Source organism: Ostrea edulis, chromosome 9 (genome assembly GCF_947568905.1).
Source record: "Ostrea edulis chromosome 9, xbOstEdul1.1, whole genome shotgun sequence".
Classification (NCBI taxonomy): domain Eukaryota; kingdom Metazoa; phylum Mollusca; class Bivalvia; order Ostreida; family Ostreidae; genus Ostrea; species Ostrea edulis.
Window position 1 is genome coordinate 30,938,817 of NC_079172.1, and position 25,965 is coordinate 30,964,781.

The window sequence follows — 25,965 nt, forward strand, 5'->3', positions numbered from 1 at the left end:
ACCCCCAGGGGACATAATTTTAACAAACTTGAATCTGCATTATGTCAGGAAGCTTTCATATAAATCTCAGCTTTTCTGGCTTATTGGTTCTTGAGAAGATTTTTTAAGATCTTCCCTATATATTTGTATGTAAAACTTTGATCCCCTATTGTCGCCTCAACTTATCCCCGGGGACCACAAGTCTAACAAACTTAAATCTGCACTATGTCAGAAATCTTTCGGGTAAATATCAGCTTTTCTGGCTTAGTGGTTCTTGAGAAGAAGATTTTTAAAGATTTTCCTATACGTTTGTATATAAAACTTTGATCCCCTATTGTGGCCCCATCCTACCCCCGGGGGACATGATTTTAACCAACGTCAATCTGCACTATGTCGAAAAGCTTTCTTGTAAATCTCAGCTCTTCTGGCCCAGTGGTTCTTGAGAAGATTTTTAAATGACCCCACAATAGTTTTGCAGTTTTGTGATTATCTCCCCTTTGAAGTGGACATGGCCCTTCATTTGAACAAACTTGAGAGCCCTTCACCCAAAGATGCTTTTGGCCAAGTTTGGTTATAATTGGATTAGTGGTTCTTGATAAGAAGTCGAAAATGTAAAAAGTTTACAGACAGACGGACAGACAACGGACAACAGGCGATCGGAAAAGCTCATTTGAGCTCTCAGCTCAGGTGAGCTATAAAGTATTCAAAAATATCATATGATTATCCTGTATCTTGTTTACTGAATCCTCTAAATATTGTATTTACAAAAGAAATTTGTTTATATATCAGAGACTTTATATCTTAGAAACTGATTGTTAGAAACAGATTGTTACAAATACCATGATTTATGATGCGAATAAATAATTACATCATAGTGCATCTATATGTAGTTACATACTTAAGATTCGAAGACAGTAACGTATTTATGATTTGAAAACAGAACTCCATTCAGTGACGTGATAATAATAATTTGAAAACAGAACCACAATTCGTACTTATAATTTGAAAACAGAACTATATTCAGTAACGTACTTATAATTTGAAAACAGGACTACATTCAGTAACGTACTTATAATTTGAAAACAGGACTACTTTCAGTAACGTACTTATAATTTAAAAACAGGACTACTTTCAGTAATGTACTTATAATTTGAAAACAGGACTACATTCAGTAACGTACTTATAATTTGAAAACAGTACTACATTCAGTAACATACTTATAATTTGAAAACAGGACTACATTCAGTAACGTACTTATAATTTGAAAACAGGACTACATTCAGTAACGTACTTATAATTTGAAAACAGGACTACTTTCAGTAACGTACTTATAATTTAAAAACAGGACTACTTTCAGTAATGTACTTATAATTTGAAAACAGGACTACATTCAGTAACGTACTTATAATTTGAAAACAGTACTACATTCAGTAACATACTTATAATTTGAAAACAGGACTACTTTCAGTAACGTACTTAGGAGGCAGAAACAAAAACAGAACCTCAACAAGGGGTGTTTACTCCTCCTAGACACAGGCGCTTATTTCGCTTGGGGACCCAATTACTATTATAGAAGAGTACAGGTATAGAACTCTTTTCACAGTATACCTTATTTTACCGTAAAAAAATAAAGATGGTGTTGATGATACTTATATTGGTATGTACTTTTTTTTTTTATATATAACTGCCAAATTTCATCCCGAAATTCCATATACTACCAAAGATAAGCAGAAATTAATTCTAAAAATCCAGCGGGTTTCGCGAGGTCGAGATTTAGCTGGGCCCGGTGACTTACAAGAGTAAACAGAGTGTGTCTGGGCTGTACCGCACGATTACACAATATAGACATCATCCTATGGCAGTTTTAAGATGCATTTCTTACCTCAGTTTGTAATTGAAAGTCTCAAATAGTCCTGATTGATTAAAATTGTAAAACCATCTGCACTTTACTTATAACAACTATTTTGACTACCCAAATTAACATCATTATTTTAAATCGTCAAACAGCTCTTGGAATTGAATTTCTACAGTATTACTCAGTTCTTGTTGCCATAGCAACAAGAACACTTTTAGAATGTCCTTTTCAGAAAGTTAACAATCTCAATTTTCAGGAAATATATACTTTATTATAGGTAAGTAAGACCAAAAACTACAGAGAAAATGCAGTGATTATATGATATATGCACTGATTTGTCTACCATATAAGGGGTTACTGTGGTTTGAATAAAAATAGACATAATAAGACATTTGAATCTTTATAAGAACTTGTTATTTGCATAATTATGTACTATGATGAATTCATATTGATAAGAATTAGTATTTGAGACTCTAAATCGTCATGGGCCCTTTAATCCTTTTCGGGTAATTAGTTGCACCTGTAAAAATGGCTGTGATAAGTGAAGGTATTGACGGTTTTAGAATTTTCAGTCACTTGGAGCTATAACGGACTTCCGGTTTTGAATTGAGGTAAGATATCTAATGCTGCACATTCTATGTAATGGCTTGTTGAAATGCTCAAATATTCTGTTTAGTCTTATAGTGCCAGGGCCCAGCTGAAATTCGACCAAGAAATAATACGCATTTTTCCGAATTCATTTCAACATATCTTGGAAAGTATACGGAATTTCGGGATGAACTTTGGTAGTAATGTAGATTGATTATGTATGAATGTGTTAGAATACAGAGTAGAATTTTACATCATTTGGTTTAATGTTTTTACTTCGGCGAACTTTGGTACCCTTTATTAAAAGTTCTATACCTTTGCTCTTTAATAGTAAATTCGAACCCAAGCAATATAATAGCCTGTGCTCCTAGCCAACTGATTCCACCCCCGGTATGTCCAGGGGATTCTTGTTTGTCCTACATAACTGTTCAGTAAGGTTCGATTCGTTTTCATAATAACATATACTACATAAAACCGCACAATAAAGGGGAAAACTTTTATCATCCGAGGAACGGGGTCTCTTGAAGGTAATAAAAACATGAATACATACAATAAAACATGAATACATACAATAAAAAACAATAAAAACATGAATACATACAAGAAAAACATGAGTAAATACAATAAAGACATGAATACATACAATAAACTTTCACTTATGTAATACACAGCAAATACAATATATCTGAATTCTGTGCAGGAAAGATACACCGTAAATCGAAGTTTTATAACAAGTAGATTTCTAGTTGTCTGTAAATAGAAGTGTTATACCGGGTAAATAATGTGGTTGTTTGTCAATAGAGGTGTTATACCGGGTAAATCTGTGGCTGTTTATCAATAGAAGTGTTATACCGAGTAAATATGTTGCTGTTTATCAATAGAGGTGTTATACCGGGTAAATTTGTGGCTGTCTGTCAACAGAGGTGTTATAACGGGTAAATCTGTGGCTGTTTATCGATTTATAGAAGTTTTATACCGAGTAAATATGTTGCTATTTAGCAATAGAGGTGTTATAACGGGTGTAAATTTGTGGGTTTTTTTATATCTCCCGATCTAATCCCAGAGAGTTACAATTCTGCAGCTAATTGGTTAGTTGCTGGAAGTTTTCATATACAAAGTAATTTGTTTTTCAAACCCACTATTTTCATGGCATCATATCTGAAAGTCCGTACATCGTTAATTGTTTCGATGAACCTCTACATTTAAGATAACAGTCGTAGGGTTTATGTTAACGTTTTTTTCTTCGTCGACTAGGTTGTTGCAACTTATACAATATGTACACGACATACAGAGGCCAGAAGATTAAGGCAATCACCCAGTAGAACAACCACTGACAATCGTCGTCATCTTCGGGTTCTGTGTATCTGATAGCCATGTACAACACACCACGATACGAGTTATCTTTCCTTGCTCCCTCCCTGCAGTTTACATTTCCAAGTCTGCGGTCCTTTTTGGTGATTTTGTAAAAGTGGATTAAGTTCTGTTTCAAGGCAACCGTAAAGTCCTCAGTGTCGTTGTTTCGCCAGAGCATGTTGTATAGTGGTATCTGATGTTCATCTACAACAGACACCACAACCAGGTTGTGGAATCCTAGAGCTTTGAATCTTTTCCAAGCTGAGCGAATTCCGGATAGATTCCAAGAGTTTGTGTTATTAACGGGAAAATAGAAATATTTTTTTGACGTTGTATATGTCTTTCCAAAAGTAAATGTTTCTATTTCCTTTTTTGAATTCAGTTCTTGGAGTATATTATTGATATGACCTTTCATAATACCACAAGCAGCGTCAAATGAAGTTGTTGACAAATCTATGTGTTGTAGGTTCAGGCATATCCCGCACGATCTATGCGCGTCTGCATACCTTAGAAAAACCATCCTGTATCTGAGAATGAGAAACATACCGGTATATATATATATATATATATATATATATATATATATATATCTACATTACTATACACATTCCTGAAGTATGTATAAAGAAAATCGACTTAATTTCTATACACGTTCCTGAATTATGTAAAATGAAAATCGACTCAATTACTATACACATTTTTGAAATATGTAATATGTAAATCGACTCAATTTCTGTACACATTCCTGAATTATGTAAAATGAAAATAGACTCAATTTCTATACATATTCCTGAAATATGTAAAATGAAAATAGACTCGATGCAGTTGACAACTTTTAATTTTAACCTCCCCGATAATAAGGAACACAAGGCGCAGACACACCCTTTTTAACCACATATATGCTTGCACATTATTTTACATTTTCTGATTCATGCAAAAATGACTTGATAAGGGCGTGGATCCAGAGGTAGAATTCTACATCATTTTGGAACAAATATTTAAAATTTCCTGGATCCACCCATGAACTTTCTCACCTAATAAGCAACAGGTACAACTTTATATTATCAACAGGTGCATTCCAGAAGAGAAACCGCTAAAGAGAAACTACACCAGCTGTGAATTTCCCAGTATTGCATGGAGAAAGAAACAAGGAAGTTGAATTAGAAATAATGAAGTGTTACCCGTATAAGTGGTCTTAAGGTTGTCTAAATGTTTTAAGAAGGGGCTTAAAATAGTAGTAAAATCAATTGAATTGTCTTACTTCGTATCAAACTGAAACAAACATATTAATCTATAATTCATACAGGTCACATACTAGCCAATTACTTTGTATCAAGTATATCTGTCGCAGAAAAAAGCAGACAACTCTTAATTATGAGATCACTTTCAAACGTAAATGGAACCCTTCGAAGTCAAATACAGAAGATTAAAAAGAATGTTCTAAAACACCAGAAACAACTAAACGAGACAAATGTTTGTGGGGGAAAAGGAAATGATACCTTCAACGGAATCCCAAGAATGATATGTGAATTAACGATATATCTCGATCAAGGAAACGTTTTATAGCCCCGTCAACAAGATACGTAGAAAATGAGCAACCACCCGTTACGGGTTCATTAAATCGGGGAAATCCCACAACACAGTGCATATGTCAACAAAGACGACTCGCCACACCAGCGGAAGATCATGTCTCAGGTACTGCGAACTGACTCAATTTAGAGTCAGCAAAACGGATGGCAAGGCAATAAGATTATCAGGAAGTTTGCATTAGCAAGCAGTATTTGCATTCCAATCGCAAACTAATTCACGCAATTAGAATGGAAACTAGGAAGAATTGTTTTAGCACACTAAGTGATATCCCCCTTCCATTTTTCATATTTTCAAAAAACATTTTAGAAACCATCTTTAAAGTTGAAAATTAAGAGTTACGTTGCATAACGATCACCTATATGTATATGTGCTTCAACCAGGAACAGTGTTGTGAATATATTACAGTAAATTAAACTTACCAACATACCAAATATCAAAGGCCTATGTCAAAAGACAAAAAAGATATGGCCCGAACAAAACCATGCCCCAATTGTTTTTTTTATTAATTGACATTTACATTAAAGATCAAGGCCAAAGGTCATCAAAATGACACGTGACACACTGTATTATCATGGTATACTAACATACCAAACATCAAATACCTAGTCCAAAAAATTCCATTGTTTGACCATTACATAAAAGTTCAAAGTCAAACGTTATTTTAACAATAATGACACAGAACACAATGTCTTATTACGATATACCGACATACCAAATATCAAATAACTATGTCAAAAGACAAAACAGTTATGGTCCGGACAAAAAATACCCGAAAATTCTATTATTTGACCTTTGCATTAAAGGTCATGGTCAAAGGTCATAAAAATGGCACGCGACACACTGTCTTATCATGGTTTATCCATTTACCATATATCAAAGGCCTGTCAAAGACAAAATAGCTATGGTCCGGACAAAGTTTGTATGAGAAGCAGTAAAACATTAAACATAGAGACATGCAGTTAGAAAGGAAATAAGAACATCAAAAATAGAACCACACAATTAGAATAGAAAGAAGAACATCGAAAATAGAACCACACAATAAGAATAGAAAGAAGAGCTTCGAAAATAGAACCACGCAATTAGAATGTTAACAAGAACATCTAACACATACCACACAGTTAGAATGTAAACATGAACATCTAATACACAGCCACACAGAATGGAAACAAAAACATCTAATACACAGCCACACAATTAGAATGTAAACAAGAACATCTAATTCACAACCATACAGTTAAAATGTAAACAATAACATTTAACACACAACCACACAGTTAGAATGTGAACAAGAACATCTAATTCACAACCATACAGTTAAAATGTAAACAAGAACATATAATACACAGCCCTACAGAATGTAAACAAAAACATCTATTACACAGCCACTCAGTTAAAATGTAAACAAGAACATCTAATACACAGATACATAGTTAAAATGTAAACAAGAACACCTAATACACAGCCACATAGTTAAAAAGTAAACATGAAAATCTAACACACAGTCCTACAGAATGGAAACAAGAATATCTAATACACAGTCACATAGTTAGAATGTAAACAAGAACATCTAATACACAGACCCACAGAATGGAAACAAAAACATCTAATACACAGCCACTCAGTTAAAATGTAAACAAGAACATCTAATACACAGACCCACAGAATGGAAACAAAAACATCTAATACACAGCCACTCAGTTAAAATGGAAACAAAAACATCTAACACACAGCCACACAGTTAGAATGTAAACAAGAACATCTAATACATAGACTCACAGTTAAAATATAAACAAGAACATCTAATACACAACCACTCAGTTAGAATGTAAACAAGAACATTTAACACACAGCCACACAGTTAGAATGTAAACATGAACATCTAACACACAGTCCTACAGAATGGAAACAAGAATATCTAATACACAACCACTCAGTTAGAATGTGAACAAGAACATTTAACACACAGTCACACAATTAGAATGTAAACAAGAACATCTAATACACAGCTACACAATTAGAATGTTAACAAGAACATCTAAAACACAGCCAGACAGAATGGAAACAAGAACATCTAAAACACAGCCAGACAGTTAGAATGTTAACAAGAACAGCTAACACACAGCCACACAGTTAGAATGTAAACAAGAACATCTAATACACAACAACTCAGTTAGAATGTAAACAAGAACATCTAATACACAGCTACACAATTAGAATGTTAACAAGAACATCTAAAACACAGCCAGACAGAATGGAAACAAGAACATCTAAAACACAGCCAGACAGAATGAAAACAAGAACATCTAAAACACAGCCAGACAGAATGGAAACAAGAACATCTAAAACACAGCCAGACAGAATGTTAACAAGAACATCTAACACACAGCCACACAGTTAGAATGTAAAGAAGAAAATCTAACGCACAGCCACATAGTTAGAATGTAAACAAGAACATTTAACACACAGTCACACAATTAGAATGTAAACAAGAACATCTAATATACAGCCACACAGTTAGAATGGAAACAAAAACATCTAACACACAACCACACAGTTAGAATGTAAACAAGAACATCTAATACACACCTACACAATTAGAATGTAAACAAGACCATCTAATACACAACTACACAATTAGAATGTTAACAAGAGCATCTAAAACACAGTCAGACAGAATCGAAACAAGAACATCTAAAACACAGCCAGATAGAATGGAAACAAGAACATCTAAAACACAGCCAGATAGTTAGAATGTAAACAAGAACATCTAACACACAGCCACACAGTTAGAATGTAAAGAAGAAAATCTAACACACTGCCACACAATTAGAATGTTAAGAAGAACATCTAACACCCAGCTACAGAATTAGAATGTTAACAAGAACATCTAATACACAGCCACATAGTTAGAATGTAAACAAGAACATCTAATACACAGCCACATAGTTAGAATGTAAACAAGAACATCTAATACACAGTCCCACAGAATGGAAACAAAGACATCTAATACACAGCCACTCAGTTAAAATGTAAACAAGAACATCTAACACACACCACACAGTTAGAATGTAAACAAGAACATCTAATACATAGACTCACAGTTAAAATATAATCAAGAACATCTAATACACAACCACTCAGTTAGAATATAAACAAGAACATTTAACACACAGTCACACAATTAGAATGTAAACAAGAACATCTAATATACAGCCACACAATTAGAATGTTAACAAGAACATCTAACACACAGCCACACAATTAGAATGTTAACAAGAACATCTAAAACACAGCCACACAATTAGAATGTTAAGAAGAACATCTAACACCTAGATACAGAATTAGAATGTAAACAAGCAGATCTCATACACAGCCACACAGTTAGAATGTTAACAAGAACATCTAACACACAACCACACAGTTAAAATGTAAACAAGAACATGAAAGGCGAAGTTAACGAATAGTGATCAATCTCATAACTCCTACTAGCAATACAAAATATATAGTTAGGCAAACACGGTTCCCTGGACACACCAGAGGTGTGATCAGGTGCCTAGGAGGAGTAAGCATCCCCTGTCGACCGGTCACACCCGCTGTGAGCCCTATATCCTGATCAGGTAAACAGAGTTATCCGCAGTCAAAATCAGTGTACCAAGAACGGCTTAAAAATCGGTATGAAACACGTCATACAGCATATGATAGATTGTATTGACGAACTAGATCGTTATAACGACCATAGAATTTGCGAAATGCTGACTTCAATCGAGACTGTTGAAACCCCTGTACCATCAACTTGTTTGTCAGTAGCTTACCTCGAGTTAAAAACTGACTATACGCAGAACAAGCTCTTGCATATCGAATCAGTTGAGATATATAAACACCATATGCAGGTGATAATGGAATATTGCTACATAAATAAGTTGACGATGGAAAAGCTGAAATCATCGCGTTTGTCATACAGTTGAGTTGTCAGTTTGTCGTTAATGTCTACTTTCAATAAAATATCTAAGTATGTTGAAGTGGACGACTCTGTGGTATCCTTTATTTCGAGCTCACATCAAACACACAGTTACATGTAGAATGTAAACAAGAACATGGAACAGAGAGCTGTGCATTTTTAGAATCCACATTAGATTTACACCACTTCTGGCATATATTGGACACAATACGTTGGAAGTACTAAACTCCCTATTCATGGGATCTTGAAATTTACAATTTTGGTAAAGATCTACTTGCTCCATGTAAATATGCAGTTAGATTTAAATTTAGTGTCAGTAGCATGAGAGATGTTATTCAAATATCTAACACATATATGACAAGTTTGGCCCTGTCCTCGATTCAGAACTTCAACTCCAGGTATCATTAAATTTATACTTTTAATAAAGGCCTTCCTGCTCTACATGACTAGACATTTATTTATTTTTTATTACAAAGGTGCAGTTGTAAAGAAGTTTGAAAATTGGTCTTTCTTTGCATTGTATGAATAAAAATGTTTAAAATCTCGACAGAAGGTAGATAGACAAAGCAAGAGTTCTGTGAGTAAAATATTTCCCCTGACCAAGTTCAACAACCTCTCAAAATTCAAAACGGCAACAAATTAAAATAAAGTGCACCGCCACGGCACATGATACGCCCGTCACATATTGTTAACATGAACATATCACCATGAAGAGATAGGTATGCATGGAACCAAATGTCATCCTTCCTTTAAGAATCTTACCCACTTTATGGCCTCATGTGACATTGCTTCAAATATTGATAATGTAAGCTTAATGATTTTTAAAAGGATATAAAAACATTTTCCCAAATGTTTTCAATGAAATGATTAAAGTGCAAGATAGCCCTTTATCCAAGCAAACAACTTACAATAAATGGGAGTACTCAAAAAGGTTGATTTATTCAACATATCAAAAAATACATATATCAGTATCTGCCTTTGTCAAATCTTCAAGTATAAAAGTAAAATATGCATGGTGATGTCAATATAAATAAATATAGATTAAAAACAGTTATTTCAAACACTGGTGCATCTCCTATGGTGTAGTTATTAATTAGAAAAAAATAATACATCATATATTTCTCAACTGGTTGTGTTAGACTTGAGAAATGCACATCTGCAGCTTTGCTCATTGTATTTTAAGGAATGAAGAACAATGCACAGCGTAATAAAACATCAAACATTAGTCATTATGTTTATTCTTAGACTGTAAAACTGTCATCTTAGTGAGACATGACAATCTGCACCTTGTTGTTGAGATATAAAATAAAAATATATTTTACAATATCATATTAATTCTTAAACTTTATACCAAATTAACTTTCAAAGTAATGGCTACCAATTAGAACTGTTCTAAAATTTGACAGATCAATTAGAAGGCCAGATTCCTCTGCCCAATTCCCGATTGCAAGAGATATAGATAGCACCTCCTTGATCAGATTGCTGTAACAGAAATCTTCTAAACTCATTAATTAATCTGTAATTTGACAGAATGCAATTTTTCTGTTAGCAAAATGCCTCCTGAATTGCTTGATAATTACACCCATGGGACAAGGGAAATTTCTCTTGTTACTGACACAAAAGAAATAATTTGTTTGTTATATACTGCTGTATAGTACAGTGTATATAATGAAGAATGTGTAGTTTCTTGATTAACATTTTTTAATATGGTTATTGCAATACTATTTCATCTGTTCAGATTTACACAAATGCCCAATCTGCAGCTTTGTTCATTGTATATCTTTTTTCTGAACAATGCCACAGCCATAACAAAACATCAAAATACTAATCATTAAAATAGGCCTTTATACATATTGCAACCATTTGTTGTCTTAGTGAGAAATGATACTCTGCATATAGGTTGCCGAGAAAAAAAATTAAAAATTATATAGTACAATGTCAAATTAATTTTGAAAATAAAGACTAACCACAACAAACAAATTCACTTTCACAAATAATTTCTGGTATATCTGCAATTAAGAGGCTAAGATCTCTCTGCCCAATTCCCTAGAGATAAAGATAACACCTGCTTGATCATGTTGATCAGAGATGCTCTACACAAAACTCATTAATTAGTCTTGTCAAAATGCCCTTTGCATGCTACTCCCATGGGACAAGTGGAATTTCTCATGTTATTGTTAGAAACAAAGGAAACATTACATAAGCTAAAAAAAGCTGTACAGTATATCATAAAAAAAATATGTGTTTTCTTGATGTAACATTTTTGAATGAGGTTTTCTACAAAACTCTTATATGAGTAGGGATTGTACCAATTATAACATACTTTTTCAAAAAATCACTTCAACTAAATGTCACAGTGACCTTAAAGTACAGTGCGACACACCTTCTACCTAAGATGCATAAGTTGACCAAGTTTCATGATTCTAGATCAAATAGTTTTCAAGTTATGAGCCGGACAGGGTTTTACCATATTTGGCCATATCTTCTTAATTAAAAGTCACAGCGACCTGGTTTTAATGTGCGACACACCTTCTACCCAAGATGTATCAACTGACAAAGTTTGATTATTCTAGGCCTTATAGTATTTAAGTTATGAGCCGGACACGAAAAAGCTAACAGACGGACGGACGGACAGACGGACGGACATGAAGGCCATAACATAATACGGCCCGTCTTAAGACGGGCGTATAAAAATCTTCAAGTTATTTACAAATACTCTAGTTTGTAAACTGTAAGAGGAGTAAAAAGGACAAACCTTGTCCCTTATCTAATATAATATTTCCTCAAAACGGACTGAGTTTGACAACTTGTAAAATTTTCTAGAAAATTGAAGAAAATCAAAATCCATGTCACATGCACATCATCCATACTCATACAAATACATGTACTCTGTAAAATATGGAAGGAAAAGCAGACAATTCATGTACTCTCTATGTAATCATTCCTCAAAACGGACTATGTTCACCTACCTGTGATTTTCTTTAAAAATGATTAAAAGGGAACTCCTTGCCACATGCACATCTTCAATACCAATGCAAACACTTTGTAAAATAAGATGGGCCTCACTTGAAAATCCTGGGAAGATTTTGCCGGCCAAATTATGCAACCTCCATAAAACAATAATTTTCGAATAAAAGGACGAAACGCCCACAAGAGAGGTTGAAATGGATCAAAATGGCAACATGATCTAGAGTTATCCACAAGAATATACATATTAAGTTTCAGCTTGATATGTGACAGACAAAAGAAATTGGAAATAGAAAACCCCGAACGGACGGACATCCGTATGGACGTACAGACATCGCTGTACCACGCCTAAAGATGGGTGTATAAAAGTACAGAATCAAGAGTAGGCGGAGTATACGTCTCCTGTCGACTAGTCACACCGCCTTGAGCCCTACATACCAAATCTGATGGCTATACATAACACAAATAAACAACTAAGCACAGTATTATGCATGTTATTATTTTTTAGTATTTTACTTAGTGTTTAGTCTTTGATAAAAGGAACCAGAGGTTAATTGTAACAGTCTAAATGTACCATTCCTCTGCATAGTTACGCAATAAAATCCACGGTAAAATTTAATTACCGCATAAAAGAATGAACTTTGAAATGGTTATCAAAAATTTATAATGTTAATCACTGATTTTCTTTAGAGAATATAATCCTAATTGCACATATTCTGATAATGTTTCATACCAATTGTTGGGTCTTTCTTTGTGAGCTGACTTTGACTGCGGATTGCTCTGGTCTGATAAAGATGTGGGACTCAAGGCGAATGCGACCGGTAAACAGAGGATGCTTATGATTTGTGGGGTTGGTAAAAAATTTGTAGGGTTGGTATACGATTTGTAGGGTAAGTATAAGATTTGTGGGGTTGTCCTAAGATTTGTGGGGTTAGTATAAGATTTGTGGGGTTGCTACTAAGATATGTGGGGTTGCTATAAGATTTGTGGGGTTGCCATAAGGTATGTAGGGTTGCTATAAGATTTGTGGGGTTGCTACTAAGATTTGTGGGGTTGGTCGCTGTTTGTTGTTTTCACTTGTTCATTAATAAAAACTAGTCATTTGTTGAAATAGTCTTACTTTCAGCACACCTGTTTCGTTTCAAATACACATATACGGATTGGTATCTGCATTATTCAACCTTTAACTGTTGTCAATGTGAATGTTATGTGTGATATCTACCCCCAGCTCTACCTGTACTCTCTGTTAAAGGTTTAGAGGAATACCACACAAAATCGGCCATAAATTAAACACACGGAACCTCTATTAGCCAGGAGAACTAGAAGTGTATTGATTTTCTGAACATTATTAGTTATTCTAAGCAAAGAAGAAAATTCACATAATTTCTCTTCTAAAATGAAGAAATGAATATAGTGTTCAATCAGATTTATTCAATTTACATCTTTATGTAAATGAACTATGTTTTATTAAGTTACGGATGATACTTTGGAAGTGAAAAATGTCGGTATTTAAGCGGAGTACACATACATCCGTGGACAAGGGATGGGCTTGGGTCGTGCTGGCAGGTAATATCTCTCTCTCTTTCTCTCTCTCTCTCTCTCTCTCTCTCTCTCTCTTCATTGTTACTGTCTGGAATTGCTTAAATGCTTTTATCTCATCCGAGTAAAGGGACTCAGTGGAAAACGGAAGTTATCACAATGTGTTCGTTACATGTATGTCTCCTAGGTGCTATTTTGTGAATTGTTAGCAATTTGAAACTATCTGTATGCACAGTTTGACCAAATTCAACCAAACATAGCAAAACGCCTCCTTTAGTACAGTTAATTAAAGTTTCTTTAGAAAGGGATATAACGCGTTCTGGTGGGAAGAGAAAATAGAGTAGTTGTTAAAAAATATTTCTGAAGAACCACCAGAAAAATATATTTACTTGATGTAATGAAAGGTGAAGATAACGAACAGTGATCAATCTCATAACTCCTATAAGATTTGAATTTGTAATATCAAGCAACACTATCTATCAGGAATAAATGAATAATATTTGAATACTCAGTGAATTTGATATTGCATATGATGATCCTTTTCTTTGGGTATGAAATCATAAATTAATGGTAATTATCATCATGAAAAACGAACAATAATCAATTTCATAAAGAATACAAAATTAAGAATATAAGCCAATAGTTCTCTTTCATTGCTTCTTTTCTGATACCCAGCTATAGTGTAGGAGTTTTTCCTTACCCAATGAAGTGGTTATCGCGGGAGGATGACATTTTTAATTTGACCGATCTTCAATTAATCAATTTTCTTGTTAGACTATTTCTGGTATACATTGTAACAATTTTGGCCGATACAATAATCATTTGCTTTGAAAATGTACGCGTACCTGTCAATCTACAGTAAACACCATTCTACTTGTTTTGTTATTGTCTTGTAAAATCTTGGAATAAAATCAATAAGCAATAATCATGTTTGGGGATTTGTAGAAGAGAGATAACTCTATATAAATGTACAACCAACTTTAACCTTTACGTTCGAATTAAAGTTTTCAAAGTATTTGCAACAAACAAATGATGAAAGATATACAACACTGATTGATTGGATAAGCTGATTGATTGGTGTTTTTTCTTTTACGTCCCATCGTGAATTTTTCACTCAAATTGAAACTGAATAAATCCCAATAAACATAATCTATCAATAACAGTCAGCATTGAACTTGACCCTGTTGATATTTCTTTTTATTGCAGGCAGTTTTGTAGAATACTTTATCATGGTGGGGATTTTAAAAACGTTTGGTCTCTTCTTTGTGGAGTTCCAAAGGACATACAAGACGACGGCATCAACACTATCCATGGTCTTCTCCGTCCAGACTGCTGTTACGAGCTTAAGTGGTAAATACGTCTGGCAGAAATCATAGAAAATCTTTAATTTCATAGACTCGAACAATCGTCAAAAACATTAAACCCCACTTTGATTTCTTTCAGCCAACACATCAGATAATCAATTGTTTTGGTTCCAGCTGACAAAGCTTGTTACAACATTGTCTTTGTAAGGCTCATTATTACAACTGTATTGTAAACGAATATCGCATTAATTTCACATTTGATAACCGTACTTATACTCCAACTGCCCTTTCAAAAGATAAAATTCTCCAAAATCGTGCTTCAGTTTTAGACATATTAAATATCCCAGTCAATGGGATGGATGAATAAAAAGTGAATATAACGAACAATGTTTAATTTCACAACTCCTTTAAGAAATACAAAAGGAAGCGTAGGACAAACAAGGACCCCTGGATATACCAGAGGTGGGATCATGTGCTTGGGAGGAGTAAGCATCCGATGTTGACCCGTCACACCCACCGTGAGACCTATATCTTGATCAGGTAAACGGAGTCATCCGTTGTCAAAATCAGTGTGCTAAGAACGGTCCAACAATCGGTATAAAACATGCCAGACAGCATTTGACCCAAATATAGGTTGTATCGGCAAACAAGATCATTATAACGACCATAGAATTTGCGAAATGCTTACGTAAAACAAGAATGTTGAAACTACTGTAATATCAACTTGTTTCTCAGTAGCCTGCCTCAATTTCAAAATTGATCATACATAGAACAAGCTCTTGCATATCGAATCAGTTGAGAGATATAAACACCATATACAGGTAATAATGGAATATAGTTACACAAATATAGGAAATTAAAGATGGAGAAGTTGAAGTCATCTCGTTTGTTATAAAGTTGGTTTGTTAATTTGCTGTTCACTGAAATATCCAGATTTAAAGCAGATGTGGAACACTCAGTGGTACCCCTTGCTTGTCTGGCGACTAAATGGGGCGGTCGTTCGGATCAAACCGCAAAAATCGAAGCCCCGTGTCACAGCAGGTGTGGCACGATAAAGGTCCCTCCCTGCTCAAGGGCCGTAAGCCTTTGAGCATAGGCGTAAATTTTGCAGCCCTTCACCGGCAGTGATGACGTTTCCATATGAGTGAAAAATTCTCGAGAGGGACATTAAACAATATCTAATCAATCATTCAATCACTCAGTGGTGTCTTTTATTTTGAATTCATTGGGATATTTCGAATCAACAAATGAATGGAAATGAGAATTGTTAATAGATAACATGTCGATATATCTAAATATCGAGTTTAAGGACACAACACATATCTTTTAATTTTATGTAGAAGGTTTCGAATAAGTTCTGCCTCATAAGAAAAAGACAGATCAGCTAATAACGGAGCACAAATTGTGCCCATGGGAATGCCATCAGACTGTTGGAAGACGTGATCACCAATGACTGCATAACTGTTGTGAATGATAAACTCTAGCATGTTTTTAATATCATCTTCAAAGTACATGTACTTGTGCCTAGAATCATATTGGTTGTACATGTAATGCAGAACGGACTTTTCTTTTTATCATTGACAGTTATCTGGCCATTATATTGGTTTACATGCTCATTTTATTGAGGATATGAGGAAGATCAAAGAATCAATTTCATTTCCTAATATATAAATATAAGATTCTAAATCAACATTTGATGCATCAACCTTTGCTTGAAAATTTTTTATGGCTTCTTAATCAAACACAATGGCAGACATAAAAAGACAATGAAATACATGTAATCATATTTTTATTTTTCAGCTGTATTAGTAATGGGTATTGGCATTAAATACTTCACTGAGAGGACACTGGTAGTCGGTGGCGCTTTATTCGGACTGACCTCAAATATAGGAAGTGCATTTGCACCCAATTCTTCTACCTTATTTTTCACACAGGGTGTTTTATTTGGTGTGTTTATCAAATATCTTTCATGATTTTGCAAAACGTTTTTTGATGTAGCAAGTCGTGTTCAATTGCGTCCATGTCCATATTGCTATTAGAGTAAATCACACTTACCAGACAACAATTTCAAATATATTCATAAATTATTTATTGTTAAACATTATTTCAATCATTATTATGATATCTGGCAATAATTGGAGAATCATTTGAAATGAAGAAAATAACATGAAATATTCGTTATTAACTCTCGAGTAAAGAACTACAAATTAATCTATCAGCTTAAATGCTTTTATAACTTTTTTATCTTAATTTTTAGGATTGTCTACCACGTTCGCTCATCTTTCGTCTACCTTGTTAGTTGGGAAATATTTCGAAAGGCGCCGTGGTATGGCCAATGGAATCATCAATCTTGGTGGTAGCATCGGGGGGTTAGCATGGCCACCAGTTATCACCTATTTGTTGAATGATTATGGACTACAAGGCACCCTGCTCATAGTAGGTGCGGTATGCCTGCATCTTATACCTGTTGGTTTGCTTATGAGACCAATAGATTTGGGTGCAAAAGAAGAAAGTACTCACTCCTTAGAAATTGCAACAGGCTTCGAAGAAGGCAATGAACATTTAGTTTCCCCTTCAAACCATGACCCAGAAAACTGTTTTATCGAAACGGAATCTTCTCAGATTGAACAATCATCTGAGGCAAAAATTGAAAGGAATTGCTGTAGACAATGTTCATCATTGATATTCAATTTTGCGCTTTTTAAGAATTCGAGCTTCCTTCTCCTCGTGGTGATGTCATTTCTTGTTTCTTTTGGATGCGTGCTACCTTTGACTTACATTCCGCCTTTTGCAGAAGACCGAGGCATTCAGAGAAATAGGATTGGATATCTTGTCACTATTTCTGCAGCAAGTGATATTGTCAGCAGAACTATATTCATTTTTCTAGCTGATAACAGAAAAGTCAAGAGGTATCATATGATGGCTATTGGGTTAATGGGCGGTGGAGTTGTCTGTCTTCTTGCAAACTTTTACACCACTTTCATAACTATCTCAGTTTTCAGTGCATTACACATCTTCCTCGCGGGAACCTATTTTTCGTTAATTAACGTTGTGATGGTAGATTTTATAGGACTAAGGAATTTGAATCATGGTTTAGCCATGAGTACAGTTACCAGAGGAATATCGTCGGCAGTTGGATCATTATCGATGGGTATGGCGATGATTGACTTATTGCCCTAAATTCATATTACACCATTCTTACTAGAATCTTCCCGTCATGCAATGCATCAGTTACATGTAGTTAATTGTATATTTTCACAATATAAGATAAATGACCAATATTTCTATCATATCAATATATATCATATTGAACGCTTCTCAACTATTATCATGATCTGGGGAATATGATCATTTTATGATTACTATGGGCTACTACATGTGGTCGGCGTAAATTTCTGACACAAATATCCATCTCATCAATTGATATATGTTTTTAAAGTATACAATATCTTCCAAATCACAAGGCTTGTATGAAATATTCTTTTTAAAAATCCAATTGATGAAATTCTACGTCTTTCCTAGGTCTGATACGGGATGAGAGTGGTTCGTATGTCGGTGGTTTCATGTGGATGGGTGCTTGTCTAATCCTGGGAGGACTATCACTACTTGTCAAACCGTTCCTTTCCAAACGAGCGCCAGAGCAAACACGGACTTCTGAAGGAAAACTCTGAATTTATTTTAAATGCTGACCTAAATCGACAATGAATCTCCATCTAACATGGAGATCGTGAGTTCAAGCACCACTCGTGTCATGGCAGAAGCAAACGTTCGAAGTAAACACAGACAGAAGATTTCCTTCGCCACACGCCCAGCATTTAAAAGTGTGAGTCATGAGTCTTTCGTACATGACTTTAAAATCGGACTCCTCTGTCGCAGCAGATGGTATTACGTTTAAGAACCCTCACTGCTTCGACCCTGGGCGCTGACCATGGGTGACTATCGCATATTCATGTCTTTAAGCATATGTTGCCAACATAGATGATTTAGTAGTTCATAAATAGTGTTATGAAATTGGTCATGGTCGTGGATTAGAATGGCTGAGGGAGATAGGAGGGGTTACATTTGTCTGGATATCACCATATGTTACACTAAATCCAGGACTACAGCCCGGAATTATTATAGTGGACAATAAATAAAACGTGGATTATATGGGACCGTGTCATGGAACTGAAGAGGTCAGTTGTGACTGGGTCCAAAGTGATCACTTAGAGTGGTAGATCAAGGTTAAGACAACCTTGAACTTAAACGAAAGAGTGTGTAGCAAGATAAACTTTCATCGAAACAGTAAAAGAAACTCGTAATAGTAATAAGCCTTGATCATTGTCTGTCTGTCTGTCAATTTTAAAATAAAATACTAAGTATCATTATGGTCATTGTTAGAGTAACTTCAGAATTATTGAATTAAAATGTGTATTAATACTGATCTTTTACCTTTTTTGAAATTTTTACTTCACTGCGCGTAACAGGCAATTAGTCTAGTTCCGTCTTGATTATAGTTGAGAATAGACGTTTTATACAGTTCTGTGAACAGCCTAACTATTTCAATATGTAGAACCCATGGGTTTTTCCCCCGTGGATTTTGTAGTGTAATTTATGAATATATTCTGTAGTGATCTACGTGAACAGATCAATGGATCCGATTTTAACGCATTGATTCCAACCTTCTACCATAGTGTCCAATACGCTATGCATTTAGAACATACGACTTGAAGTATATTTAGAATTATTCTGTAAACTTTTCATTCAAGTTTTCATTTATCAACAGAAGTGAAGTGGATGACGAAATATCCACGAGAATGTTCCATTTTCCGACTCAGGACTGCTTATATCAATAAAAAAAAGTCGTGTGTTGTTATCTGGTATTTAATTCCGTTCAGGGAAGAAAGATAATGATGAACTTTATCATAAACATGTAAAAATGCATGCATCGATTAACCTTGCATTGCAATACTGACAATCGTTACGATGTCAACAGAACCATGCAACTTTTATCTCTGATTAGCACACTAAACCAACAGCGCATAGAAAATGCATTTATCATTTTGTTTTGATATTAAGTTCGGCGAACCTCTCCTGGTTATTTTCTCTGTAAGTAAGATTTAATCGTCTTGATTGACGAAAGTTATTTTTCACTTTACTCTTTTAAGATTATAGGAAGTGGGAACAATTTTGCAGGACATATAGAAACAAAGAGGGTTTTGTTTTCTTTCATAATTATATTCTTTTTTTATATATCGGTAGTTTATTTTCTTGTATACATTTATGTTATATCTTATTTTCTTGCATACACTAAATTTTATTTTCTTGGATATATTATATTTTTCTGATCTATTTTCTTGTATATTGACTTATTTTTTCTGCGGTAAGACAAAACCTATTATGTAACACAAGACAGATATACTTTACTGTTGTATTTCAACTTGCATAATTAAGTTCTGTACAAGATGATATCCTAATGTAGCCGATGAGATATATGAATCTTAAAGATTGTCAAACTTTCAATCTTAAACTAATCGACCAAGCTAGAAAAACATGATTTATTTTTCGGCTCTTTGAGACATGTATTTTCCAATGTGCTTTATGTTTATGAATAGAAAATGGACATCAAAATGTGCACGTTTACATAAAATAAAATCCTGTGAAAGTCATATATTTACGAAACTATAGATGCTTTGTACACGATATCTCTGTACATATACTCTTGGTCAAAGTCACGTAAACTTTGGTTCCAAACAAAAAGGTCCCACTAGAGGACCAAACCATGCTCTAACCATTTTATAGTCCTTTCAATGAGAAACTTGTTTAGCTTTGGTAATCAAAACCATTGGTGGATTCCTACAAATCAACGAACTATATTGTGTCGTCTGCAGTCTGACCTCAATGATACGACCCTCAGCGATAAGCATAGGTCGAAATTTGTGATATATTTTTTTTTACAGCTGGTGAAGGCTCGACATAAGTGAAAAATTCTACAAGGGACATAAAACAAAAACTTTTGTCTTTACTGATTTTAAGAAGACAGAAGATGTTCAACTTTCGGAAAAGTACGTCATCCTCAGTTGACAAGGGTTGGGCCTGGATAGTGCTGCTTGGTAAGTGCTGATCTCAGTACATTGTTATTGATAGGTTAATACTCAGGGCCTGGATGGTGCTGATATTAGAACATTGTTATTGATAGGTTAATAACCAGGGTCTGGATCGTGCTGATCTCAGAACATTGTTATTGATAGGTTAATACTCAGAGCTTGGATGGTGCTGATATTAGAAGATTGTTATTGATAGGTTGATACTCAGGGTCTGCATGGTGCTGATATTAGAACATTGTTATTGATAGGTTAATAACCAGGGTCTGGATGGTGCTGATATCAGGACATTGTTATTGATAGGTTAATACTCAGGGCCTGGATGGTGCTGATATTAGAACATTGTTATTGATAGGGTTGATACTCAGGGTCTGTATGGTGCTGATATCAGAACATTGTTATTGATAGGTTAATACTCAGGGTCTGGATGGTGCTGATATTAGAACATTGTTATTGATAGGGTTGATACTCAGACTCTGGATGGTGCTGATATTAGAACATTGTTTTTGATAGGTTAATACTCAGGGTCTGCATGGTGCTGATATTACAACATTGTTATTGATAGATTAATACTCAGGGCCTGGATGGTGCTGATCTCAGTACATTGTTATTGATAGGTTGATAATCCGAGTCTGGATGGTGCTGATCTCAGTACATTGTTATTGATAGGTTAATACTCAGGGCCTGGATGGTGCTGATCTCAGTACATTGTTATTGATAGGTTAATACTCAGAGCCTGGATGGTGCTGATCTCAGTACATTGTTATTGATAGGTTAATACTCAAGGCCTGGATGGTGCTGATCTCAGTACATTGTTATTGATAGGTTAATACTCAGAGCCTGGATGGTGCTGATATTAGAACATTGTTATTGATAGGTTAATACTCAGGGCCTGGATGGTGCTGATCTCAGTACATTGTTATTGATAGGTTAATACTCAGAGCCTGGATTATGTTGCTCATATTAGAACATTGTTATTGATAGGTTAAGACTCAGGGTCTGGATGGTGCTGATATTAGAACATTGTTATTGATAGGTTAATACTCAGAGCCTGGATGGTGCTGATATTAGAACATTGTTATTGATAGGTTAATACTCAGGGTCTGGATGGTGCTGATATCAGAACATTGTTATTGATAGGTTAATATTCAGGGCGTGGATGGTGCTGATATTAGAACATTGTTTTTGATAGGGTTGATACTCAGGGTCTGTATGGTGCTGATATCAGAGCATTGTTATTGATAGGTTAATTATCAGGGTCTAGATGGTGCTGATCTCAGTACATTGTTATTGATAGGTTGATACTCAGAGCCTGGATGGTGCTGATCTCAGTACATTGTTTTTGATAGGGTTGAAACTCAGGGTCTGTATGGTGCTGATATCAGAACATTGTTATTGATAGGTTAATATTCAGGGTCTGCATGGTGCTGATCTCAGTACATTGTTATTGATAGGTTGATACTCAGGGTCTGCATGGTGCTGATATCAGAACATTGTTATTGATAGGTTAATACTCAGGGCCTGGATGATGCTGATCTCAGTACATTGTTATTGATAGGTTGATACTCAGGGTCTGCATGGTGCTGATATCAGAACATTGTTATTGATAGGTTAATACTCAGGGCCTGGATGGTGCTGATATTAGAACATTGTTATTGATTGGTTGATACTCAGAGCCTGGATGGTGCTGATATTAGAACATTGTTATTGATAAGTTAATACTCAGAGCCTGGATGGTGCTGATCTCAGTACATTGTTATTGATAGGTTGATACTCAGGGTCTGCATGGTGCTGATATTAGAACATTGTTTTTGATAGGTTAATATTCAGAGCCTGGATGGTGCTGATATTAGAACATTGTTATTGATAGATTAATACTCAGGGCCTGGATGGTGCTGATCTCAGTACATTGTTATTGATAGGTTGATAATCCGAGCCTGGATGGTGCTGATCTCAGTACATTGTTATTGATAAGTTAATACTCAGAGCCTGGATTATGTTGCTCATATTAGAACATTGTTATTGATAGGTTAAGACTCAGGGTCTGGATGGTGCTGATATTAGAACATTGTTGTTGATAGGTTAATACTCAGGGTCTGGATGGTGCTGATATCAGAACATTGTTATTGATAGGTTGATACTCAGAGCCTGGATGGTGCTGATCTCAGTACAATGTTATTGATAGGTTAATACTCAGGGCCTGGATGGTGCTGATATCAGAACATTGTTTTTGATAGGTTAATACTCAGGGTCTGCATGGTGCTGATATCAGAACATTGTTATTGATAGGTTAAAACTCAGGGCCTGGATGGTGCTGATCTCAGTACATTGTTATTGATAAGTTGATAATCCGAGCCTGGATGGTGCTGATCTCAGTACATTGTTATTGATAGGTTGGTACTCAGAGTCTGGATGGTGCTGATATTAGAACATTGTTTTTGATAGGTTAATACTCAGAGCCTGGATGGTGCTGATATTAGAACATTGTTATTGATAGATTAATACTCAGGGCCTGGATGGTGTTGATCTCACTACATTGTTATTGATAGGTTGATAATCCGAGTCTGGATGGTGCTGATCTCAGTACATTGTTATTGATAGGTTAATACTCAGAGCCTGGATTATGTTGCTCATATTAGAACATTGTTATTGATAAGTTAAGACTCAGGGTCTGGATGGTGCTGATATTAGAACATTGTTATTGATAGGTTAATACTCAGAGCCTGGATGGTGCTGATATTAGAACATTGTTATTGATAGGTTAATACTCAGGGTGTGGATGGTGCTGATATTAGAACATTGTTATTGATAGGTTAAGACTCGGGGTCTGGATGGTGCTGATATTAGAACATTGTTATTGATAGGTTAATACTCAGGGCCTGGATGGTGCTGATCTCAGTACATTGTTATTGATAGGTTGATACTCAGGGTCTGCATGGTGCTGATCTCAGTACATTGTTATTGATAGGTTGATACTCAGGGTCTGCATGGTGCTGATATCAGAACATTGTTATTGATAGGTTAATACTCAGAGCCTGGATGGTGCTGATCTCAGTACATTGTTATTGATAGGTTGATACTCAGGGTCTGCATGGTGCTGATATCAGAACATTGTTATTGATAGGTTAATACTCAGGGCCTGGATGGTGCTGATATTAGAACATTGTTATTGATTGGTTGATACTCAGAGCCTGGATGGTGCTGATATTAGAACATTGTTATTGATAGGTTAATACGCAGGGCCTGGATGGTGCTGATATCAGAACATTGTTATTGATAGGTAAATACTCAGGGCCTGGATGGTGCTGATATTAGAACATTGTTTTTGATAGGTTAATACTCAGAGCCTGGATGGTGTTGATCTCAGTACATTGTTATTGATAGGTTAATACTCAGGGTTTGGATGGTGCTGCTGGGTAAATGCTGATTTCAGAACATTGTTTTTGATAGGTTAATACTCATACATACCTTCCTATACTGAGAATAATTTTCAAGAGGAGCCTAGTGTCTCCATGTTTGCTATCCTATGTTAATAAAAGATCCAAGTAACAATCTAGGTATAAATGATGCAATATTGATAAAGAATGAATTCACTTGAAGTATCATACAAAAAATAATATCTCATAATACTATGCGTGTATATCATGAAAATCATAAAACTTTTATACACTGTTTGCGCATCAAAGAAAGGATGAATTCAGGGAAACAAAAGAAAGAAACCTATCACTCACCAATAATCAATAATCGTTCTAGATTGTCACCAAGGCTGAGTAAATGTAATTGACTTTGTTCAATGTCTTTAACATATGAACACAGGCATACATTTTAATATATCTCTTACAACAATGTACTAATATGATGCATGCATTGTTTAAGGATTTTGAGCTGTATATGATATTTCCTATTTCTATGATGGTATATATCATAGACACGTTATCTACTCTTCTTTATATATCCTGTCTTAATTAATTTTGGGCTAACGAATTAATGAAAGGTGAAAATATTTAATAGTGGTTCAATCTCATAACTCCTAAAAGGAATACAAAATATAGAGTTGGGCAAACATGAACCCCTGGATATCCCAGAGATGGGGTCACCAACAGAAGAACTGTTTCCCAAAGGTGTTCTGGGCAGGCAAACACAACAATTCCTGTATGGCATCCTTTTCTTGTCACACGTGTGCTTCCATCGAGTAATGCAGAATGAATGATTATTGTCCTTGGAATGAAATCGACCACGGCAAGGAGAGTTCCACTTGACTGTGTTTGGCAGAGAACTAATTATTTCAATGCCTATTTCATAAAGAATGAATATGCTTTTAAACTAGATAATTGAAGGAAAAACAAATAATATACTCCAACTGCCCTTTCAAAAGATGAAATTCTTTAAAACCATGCTTCAATTTTAGATAATTTAATATCCCAGTCATTGCGTCGATGAATATGAATTACCGTACCTACAAAGGATTCCCAAACTTCATAAAAACCCTTACAAACAAAGATACATTGCTGGATGAAAGGTGAAGATAATGAACAGTGATCAATCTCATAAATCCTATAAGCAATAAAAATAGAGAGTTGAGCAAACACGGACCCCTGGATGTACCAGAGGTAGGATCAGGTGCCTAGGAGGAGTAAGCATCCCCTGACGACAGGTCACACCCGCCGTGAATTAAAATCAGTGTGCCAAGAACGGCGTAACAATCGGTATGAAACATGTCAGACAGCATTTCACCCAATGATAGGTTGT

General features: G+C 35.1%; 2 protein-coding genes and 1 long non-coding RNA gene across 5 annotated transcripts in view; 2 read left to right on the plus strand and 1 right to left on the minus strand.

Moving 5' to 3' along the window:
* Positions 1-696: 696 nt before the first annotated feature.
* On the minus strand, positions 697-5,112 carry LOC130050348 (uncharacterized). The gene is made up of 2 exons (XR_008798784.1): positions 4,810-5,112; positions 697-4,302 (listed from the first exon to the last, which is right to left on the minus strand). It is a non-coding gene; the product is annotated as an uncharacterized LOC130050348 (long non-coding RNA).
* Positions 5,113-13,622: 8,510 nt separating this feature from the next.
* LOC125667710 (monocarboxylate transporter 12-like) lies at positions 13,623-19,550 on the plus strand. 3 transcript variants are annotated; one of them, XM_048901328.2, is made up of 5 exons: positions 13,623-13,856; positions 15,036-15,179; positions 16,934-17,080; positions 17,391-18,042; positions 18,656-19,550. In XM_048901328.2, the coding sequence occupies exons 1-5, from the start codon at positions 13,790-13,792 to the stop codon at positions 18,669-18,671; spliced, it is 1,026 nt and encodes a 341-aa protein (XP_048757285.2). In that variant the 5' UTR covers positions 13,623-13,789; the 3' UTR covers positions 18,672-19,550. The 3 variants fall into 3 exon arrangements, with proteins under 3 accessions (XP_048757285.2, XP_048757282.2, XP_048757283.2); XM_048901325.2 differs by having other exon boundaries at positions 13,629-13,856; positions 17,391-18,284; XM_048901326.2 differs by lacking the exons at positions 13,623-13,856; positions 15,036-15,179 and adding an exon at positions 15,211-15,673 and having other exon boundaries at positions 17,391-18,284.
* Positions 19,551-20,881: 1,331 nt separating this feature from the next.
* Positions 20,882-25,965, plus strand: part of LOC125659089 (uncharacterized) — a 28,840-nt gene continuing 23,756 nt past the window's right edge. Inside the window, exon 1 of the mRNA XM_056150707.1 lies at positions 20,882-21,225. Coding sequence (XP_056006682.1) covers positions 21,159-21,225 — 67 coding nt within the window. The 5' untranslated portion in view covers positions 20,882-21,158. The remainder of the gene's footprint in view (positions 21,226-25,965) is intronic.